This window comes from Bidens hawaiensis, unplaced genomic scaffold (assembly GCF_021521415.1).
Source record: "Bidens hawaiensis isolate Kalapana, Puna unplaced genomic scaffold, B.hawaiensis_p1.1 tig00012255_1, whole genome shotgun sequence".
Taxonomy (NCBI): domain Eukaryota; kingdom Viridiplantae; phylum Streptophyta; class Magnoliopsida; order Asterales; family Asteraceae; genus Bidens; species Bidens hawaiensis.
Genome location: NW_027491993.1, coordinates 101,675 through 109,552, shown reverse-complemented (window position 1 = coordinate 109,552; position 7,878 = coordinate 101,675). Strand labels below are relative to the sequence as shown.

General features: G+C 37.6%; 1 protein-coding gene across 1 annotated transcript; it reads left to right on the top strand.

Moving 5' to 3' along the window:
• The first annotated feature begins 3,939 nt into the window (after positions 1-3,939).
• On the top strand, positions 3,940-5,008 carry LOC143540499 (uncharacterized). The gene has a single exon (XM_077033544.1). The coding sequence runs from the start codon at positions 3,974-3,976 to the stop codon at positions 5,006-5,008; it is 1,035 nt and encodes a 344-aa protein (XP_076889659.1). The 5' UTR covers positions 3,940-3,973.
• The last annotated feature ends 2,870 nt before the right edge of the window (positions 5,009-7,878 follow it).

Below are 7,878 nucleotides of genomic sequence, written 5' to 3'. Positions count from 1 at the left end.
TCCGCGATGTCCGAACGTAAGGCCCCCAAGAAACGGGCAATAGTTTGTTCTTCATCTTCCTCAATACCGCATCGCATGCATAATTGTTCAAACTTGACGATAAATTCCTCTACAGCAAGTGCAGCCTGCTTAAAGTTGTGGTATTCCAGAAAATAATCTTGTTTATGATTTACGGGGACAAACTTTGAACGCATCAAGCGTTTCATCTTTTCCCACGTTTCAACCTTGTGTTTACCCTCCCGCTCACGTTTATTCTGAACATGTTCCCACCATAAAGAAGCATATTTACGTAAACGAATAGCAACGAGCTTTACCTTTAGGTGTTCCGAGACTTGGCGGAGATCAAATATTCGTTTGACTGTTTGAAGCCAGTCGATGAAACCGTCTGGTTGCATGCGACCTTTAAACTCGGGAATTTCGGTGCGAATACCCAAGGCTCTGATCGGATCAACAGGAGGTGGTGACGTTGGTTCGTGGTGACGAACTCGACGAGCAAACACATTTTCGAATCTGTCGTCATTGTCGTAACCATCCCAGATGACAGACTCGGTGGCTGATAGGTCGTCTCGGACGTGCAGATCGTACCTATCATACCCATGCTGCTTATTGAATTCGAGATCACGAATCCGTTGTTGTAGTCGTTCAATCTCGACGTCACGAGGATCACACTGTCTATGACCGCTGTCTCCGGCGGCGAATCTGTGGTGTTCTTGACGACGATCTCTCCTGTAATCGAACATCCTGACGAACCTGAAGCTGCTGATACCACTTGATACGAATTCGTATTAGTGGAAGCTAGAAAACCTAGCTTGAATAACCCTCCTTCAGTCGGCCGAAAGGAGAATACCGAACAAGAACCTGTTCGTAAGGAAAAAGAGAATAATCTTTCTTTGAAATAAATTGCATACCATTCCAACCTCTTATTACAATGTTAGATATAAAAACTAAAGAGATAAACATAGAAAAAATCCCAACAATTAAGGAAAAGATATAAAGTCTAAATTTTAAACAATACTTAAAATAAATGGTTGGAATGGGTCTAGATAATAACTCGATGGTCCAATGCTAGCCACGAATTATGACCGGCCCAATACTTGTATGATTGAGGTCGGGTGATTCTTCATGCGTATTCGGATCCGTATCAGAAATGTTGTAAGAAGATGAATTTAAAACTTTAGAAGTCTTTATTAAGATAAATACTTATTAATAAAATTATTAAGAATATAATATGCAAGTTCCATTTCAATCTTTTATTAGTTATAGTTAGCCTGTAACGTCCGACTTTTAAAATAATAAATAAAGTAATATTTAAATAAAGTTTGTTATTTAATCGTCGTATAATAATAAGTCATAAATTATAATGAGAGATGGTAGACTTAAATGGATATGGACTTGAAAATAAAACATGGACTTGGTGAATTAATGGGCCTAAGGTCCATGAGATAAGGGTATAAGTACCCCTTAAACCTTCTCTAAAACCCTAGATCTTATAATCTCATACCTTTTCATTTTTACCACACACACACACTCCATACTTTGAAAACCGAGAACGAGATCCCAGTTGTTTTAGTGATTTTTACATCCAAACAACAAGAAGAATCAAGATCTAGCTCGTGTCAAGACTAAAACTCTAATCCGAATTTCGCTAGAGGTACGTTTATAGTGTAAAGGTAATCCCTTTTGATGTTGGTTCTCCATGAAAATTGGTAGAACCATAGATCAGGGCCTAAAGGTTAATAAAAATATAAACTTGACGTAAAATATGTGAACTTTGAGAGTCGGGTTCGTTTGGCTCGTTAGTTAAGTTTGAGGCGTTCATAGATCTAACGAAATTTGGGTAAAAGATTGGAACTTGAAACAAACCAAGTTGAGATTTTTGATTAATAATGGTAAAGGAAGTAATAATAATAGTAATAATAATAGATAAATAATAATAATAGTAGTAATAAAATAATAAATATAATAATAACAGCGACAGCAACATGCTGTGCATGTTCAGTTATAACAAAAATAAATATAATAATAATACTAATAATAATATAATAGTAATAATAATGATAATAATAATTCTCGTGAGCAAGGAAGAAAAGAAGAAACAAGAAAGAAGAAAGAAAGAAAGAAAGGAAAATAAAAGGAGCTCATAATGACCATTTAATTTGTGTATAAAAGGTGGGAAAGATAAACATTAAACACAAGACCATGTTGATGGAGTGGTTGAGACACAATATGGGTAGCGAGAGGTCACGGGATGAACCAAACCAACTAACCTCGTCACCTCTGTATGACCCGATATATTTTTAAGACAAATAATCCGTTAAAGCAAAGAAATATATAATATTTAATTAAAAGAAAGGTATATATATATATATATTGTATATACACACATAATAATATATTAATGAAAAGGAACACGTTATTATAAAGGGGAGAAATATATATATAATAATAATAATAATAATAATAATAATAATAATAATAATAATAATTGGAGAATGTGAACGGGAAATAAAGATTGTCGTTAAACGAAGTAATCCCGTTTGATTCGTTAGCCCAAACAAACGAGCCTAGCCTATCAAGCACGCTAGATTAATAAATACAAATCTAATTAATTATATTAGTATGTGGTTAATTAATGAATATATGTATTAAACAGTTAGCCGCGCACAACTCAGGAAGGGCATTACTATAAACGTTGAACGTAACAGGATCCAGGTGAGTTCTAGCCCCTTTTATGTGTTATGTTTTCGGGGTTGTGTGCATACTACGATGTGTTTAGATTTATACACTTAACTTAAATGGTAAGTGTATATTAGATACGTGTTTGTGTATGAATGTGAACGTTATGGATTGATTAGTTAGTATGCACGTAATGTTATATTAGTTATGATTAAAGAAATTAGAAGGAAATGAAATGAAGTTAGAATGGTATGGTATGTTAGAGGGCACCGGGCCCTAATAATAACCGAAGTATGTAGGGCATTGGACCCTTATAATATCCAAGGTAAGTAGGGACTAGACTCTGAGGAGATCCAAGGTATGAAGGACACCGGATCCTTATAATTCCGAGGTATGTAGGGCACTGGACCCTTATAATATCCAAGGTAAGTGAGGACCAGATCTTTATAGTATCCGAGGTATGTTGTTAGTATGAAAGTATGAATGTATGTATGTATGTACGTATGTATGATTGAATGATAGACGAATGAGTAAGTATCAATACGTATCTTCGGACTGTGTTGGCAAGTAAGTGGATGTAATGTACGTTAATTAACTAGAACTCATTTAGCGTAGCTGACTTTTAGTATGCACGCAGGCAAGTAGAATGAGACAAGTTGCTTGATGAGGACACGTGGCAATAAGAGGAAAACTGGCATCGCTATGAAGAAGACACCGTGTCATTTAATGTTTTATGTTTTATGGATTTATGTTATGATTTTTAAGACAAGATGGTTATGTTATGAATGAACGAATGACTTTTACTTCCGCGAAAAATTTTAACCAACTCTGATTTTACGAATTATGTGAATGAGTAATTCCATTCCTATATAGTAATCAAACACGACAATGAAATGGTAATGGTCCATTTCATTCCTTGGTCCATTCCATTCTCACATCCATTCCATTCTCTCATCCATTTCATTACGTCATACCAAACATAACCCTAGTGTTTTAGTAATCACTAGTCGTGATCACTTAACGTCTAGTCGTGATTTTTACAAACGAGGAATCCAAATCGAAGCAAATCAAATACGAAATGAAGGAATAATACCCGAAATATACCCTCCCATTTCCATTTACCGGACTTGTTCATCTCAAACTTCCAATTCCCTTAATCTCAACCTCTCCTTCAATCTCAACCTCAACCCCCAAAACCAAACCCCTCTCCACCCATTCAAACTCACCACCAGTTTCCGCCAATGCCGCCACCCAATTCGACCACCCATCATCCCCAGCCTCCACCTCCGAAATCGACATGGTCCGAAACAAAGACGGCATCTTCACCGCCAAACCCAAGAAAGTCGTCATCTTATGGGACCTCGACAACAAACCCCCACGCGCCCCCCCGTACGACGCCGCCTTAGCCCTCAAAACCCTCGCCTCCCACTTCGGTGACGTCATCGACGCCTCCGCTTACGCCAACCGCCACGCCTTCATCCACCTCCCTCACTGGGTCCTCCAGCAACGCCGTCATCAACGCCGTCAAGACACATTAGAGCGTAAAGGCCTTATCACCCCAACCGAGCCCTATATCTGCACCGTATGCGGCCGCAAGTGTAAGACCAATGCAGACCTTAAGAAACACTTCCAGCAGTTACATGTTAGGGAAAGAGAGAAGAAGATGAATAGGATGAAGATGCTGAAAGGGAAGAAGCGGCAGCGGTTTAAGGAACGGTTTATTTCCGGGGATTTGAAGTACGCCGAGGCCGCGAGGAGTTTGGTTACGCCGAAAGTTGGGTACGGGCTGGCGGACGAGCTGAGGCGGGCGGGTGTGTTTGTGAAGACGGTGGAGGATAAACCGCAAGCGGCGGACTGGGCGTTGAAGAGGCAGATGCAGCATTCGATGAGTCGTGGGATTGATTGGTTGGTGTTGGTTTCGGATGATTCGGATTTTGTTGAGATGTTGAAACGGGCGCGGGCTTCGAATTTGGGAACGGTGGTGGTTGGGGATTGGGATCGGGCGTTGGGAAGGCAGGCGGATTTGTGGGTGTCTTGGGGTCGGGTTGAGAATGGGGAGGTTACGGAGGAGGATTTGGTGATTAGCAGTAGGAGTGACGATGGGGTTGTGGACGGCGGTGGTGATGACGGTTTGTTGGTTTCGGATTTTGATGAACGGGGTTTGAATATAGATGGTGTTTTGGATGAGTTAGTCAGGAAGAGGGGCGGGTTTAGCCAGTCCAGGATTTCGATGTTTTTCGAAGGGGAAGAAGAAGATTATGAAGATGAAGATGACGGAAGTGATTACTTATCCGATAGTGACGATGAAGAAGAAGATAATTGGTACATCTGATAGGAGCGGCTTTATTTCCGATTCCTGGCATTAGCAATGGCATTTCCTCAAGTCCATGTTTACAGGGAATTATTCTTTTTGTTGTTTATATATTTATTCTTTTGCATAATGTAGAAAGTTTTGATCTTGTAGATTTAAATATTTTATATTAGTTTGATAATCTCAAATTGCATTATTAATCCAAAGCTTTGATGATAAAGTTAGATCATAGATGTAGGGAAACGCGCTAAAAACTATACACTGTGATAGATTCTTTGTAATTCACTCGGTGTGGTCTCGGCTGAGCATGATAACTATTGCACCTGCAATTGTGTCTGTAAAAGTATGGTATGTTCCTTTTGGTTTCTTAAGGAGTGCTGCATGAAAGTGAAAAGGAATATATTTATCTTGAAACATGCTTATTTGATGCTCCAGGTATTACATCTGTGGTGCTCAGGATGAGACTAGCATGGCATTTAAAGGACACTGAGAATGTAAACCGTTGGCCGTTAGCACCAATGGTCAGGTACACTTATTTCTGTCACTATGGTGTATATGCTATTATGTTTGCTATTATGTTTTTCTTCATGTATATCTTTTGAATTTGCATACACAATCTATTTGTCAAAATCCGTATTTGGCAATTTCTGCTTTAGTCTATTTGCGTTTTAGACAGCTTCATTTTCTTGTTTAAAGTTAGGGGATTGATTGAAACCTATAATATGTCTCTGGCTTTTGTGTATGCTTACATTATTCCACTTCAAATGCTTCTCCTAGAAGGTTTAGGGAAGGCCAATGGACATGTAAGCTTACACGATGGGCATGTAAGCTAAGTAATCGGCCCAGGATAATATGACCTGGAGTTATTTAGCCAATGTACACAAACAGCACCACTTCAACTAGGGCTGGAAGCCTGGACATTGCAGGCTACGGCGTCTTTTAAGTTTCAACCCACTGTTGGGGCCAACACCAATAACCTTTAGTGATGACAACTTAGTTTTTAAAATGATTTAAATGTAAATTTAAGGGCGTAGCCGAGTTGAGCTGACACAACTTCAAGTTTGAATACGATCTTGACTCGAGCTTAATTTAGCCTTTATTTAAGTTCAAGCTTGATTACCTAATCAACTTTTGAGTTCAGTGCAACTTTTTTTTCGAACAGTAAATTTAATTTAGCCGTTTTACCCAACACATTTGTTAGCAGGGTATACATTATTACCAAATGGACATGAAATAAGATATTTAAAGGCCATAAAGGTCTGAATGTAAAACTGGCTACTCCGGTCCTAACTAAGCAACTCATAATGATCGAAAAACCATGTGAATTAGCCATCAGCTAGGCAAATTCATAATTTGAGAGGATGACGTCTTACGGATTTTCTTTATTACTTTTTTATGATGATGATTCTTGCATCACATTGTTCATACTACATGAGATTAATGGAGATTCTATAAAATAATAAAATTCAGATAACCAACCAACCAACCGGAATACTTAATTATATAAAAACAAAAGTTGAAACTGTCAATATACTATAATAGGCTGTAAACGAACCGAACGAACACGAACAATGCATTGTTCATGTTCGTTCGTTAAGAAAATAATGTGTTCATGAACGGTTGACGAACACTTACCGAACGAGATTTTATGTTCGTGTTAGTTCATTAACGAAATTATTGTGTTCACGAATGGTTCAAGAACACAAACGAACACAAATAAAATCGGCAGAGCCTATAGATTGAGACCAATGTATTCATCAATGTGAATAATGAAAGCCTGTAAACGAATCGAATGAACACGAACAAAGGCATGCTCGTGTTCGTTCATTTAACTTTAAAAGAACACGGACACTTAATTGAACAGATATTTATGTTCATGTTCGTTTGTTTAAAAAAAGACATTTGTGTTCGTTTGTTTAAAATCTAAACGAACATAACTGAACAAAGATAAACTAACATAAATGAACAAATATAAATGAACACAACAAACATAAAGAAAACACTTAAGTAAACACAAATTAGCAAATATAAAAACCTTTAATTAGATTACCTATCTAGATAATATTTAATTATGTTATATTAATACATAAACAAACATAACGAACATAAACGAACGTTCATGAACATAAATGAACGAACGGAACATGTGTTCATGTTCGTTCGTTTAATTAAACGAACACAAATTTTTTGTTCATGTTCGTTCGTTTATTAAAGACACGAACATAAACGAACTTCCCGCCGAACGGTTCACGAATAGTTCCAGAACGTTCGGTTCGTTTACAGACCTACGTAGTAATTACCCATGTGATGGTTTTTTATATTAAAAAAAAACCCCGGCAAAATCAGGTCGGACAAGGTGTAACGAAACGTTATGAAGTCAAGGTAAGGTAGCCTGATTTTACCAAGAATAACAGGCGTAAACGATCTTGAACTAAAATCCACATGCAAAAATCAGGATGGAAATTTGGGAGGACTTTGACTTTCAACTTAATAAAGAACACTTTGACTTTCAGCCTGTTTCCAAAATAGACTTTATAGTTAGAACCAATTAGGAGAAGAAAAACATAATTAACCGGCTAAAACAACTAGAACGGTACCAAAAATTATAAGATACATTGTGGTCCATGAAACCAAGCAATCAAAATAATATGCACATGTAAAGGGTGGGTTAAATTTAGCCGGCTGATTTAAAAGAGGGGACTAATCTCCAGTGATCACGTCTTAGCTTGGCTAATCTCCAGTGTTCTTAGCCGGCAATCTTTTACACGTGTATTGATTTTGATTGTCTCTTTTCAAGGACCTCATTGTACAAACTTTTTACGCTAGGCTAAACCTTAGTCGTCTTAGCCGGCTAATCCTATTTATCTTCTCCTAGGCTGAAACTATTATCT

Bases quoted from the DNA above. Each gene is read 5' to 3' on its own strand.
- LOC143540499 (XM_077033544.1), top strand. From the start codon at position 3,974: ATGGTCCGAAACAAAGACGGCATCTTCACCGCCAAACCCAAGAAAGTC.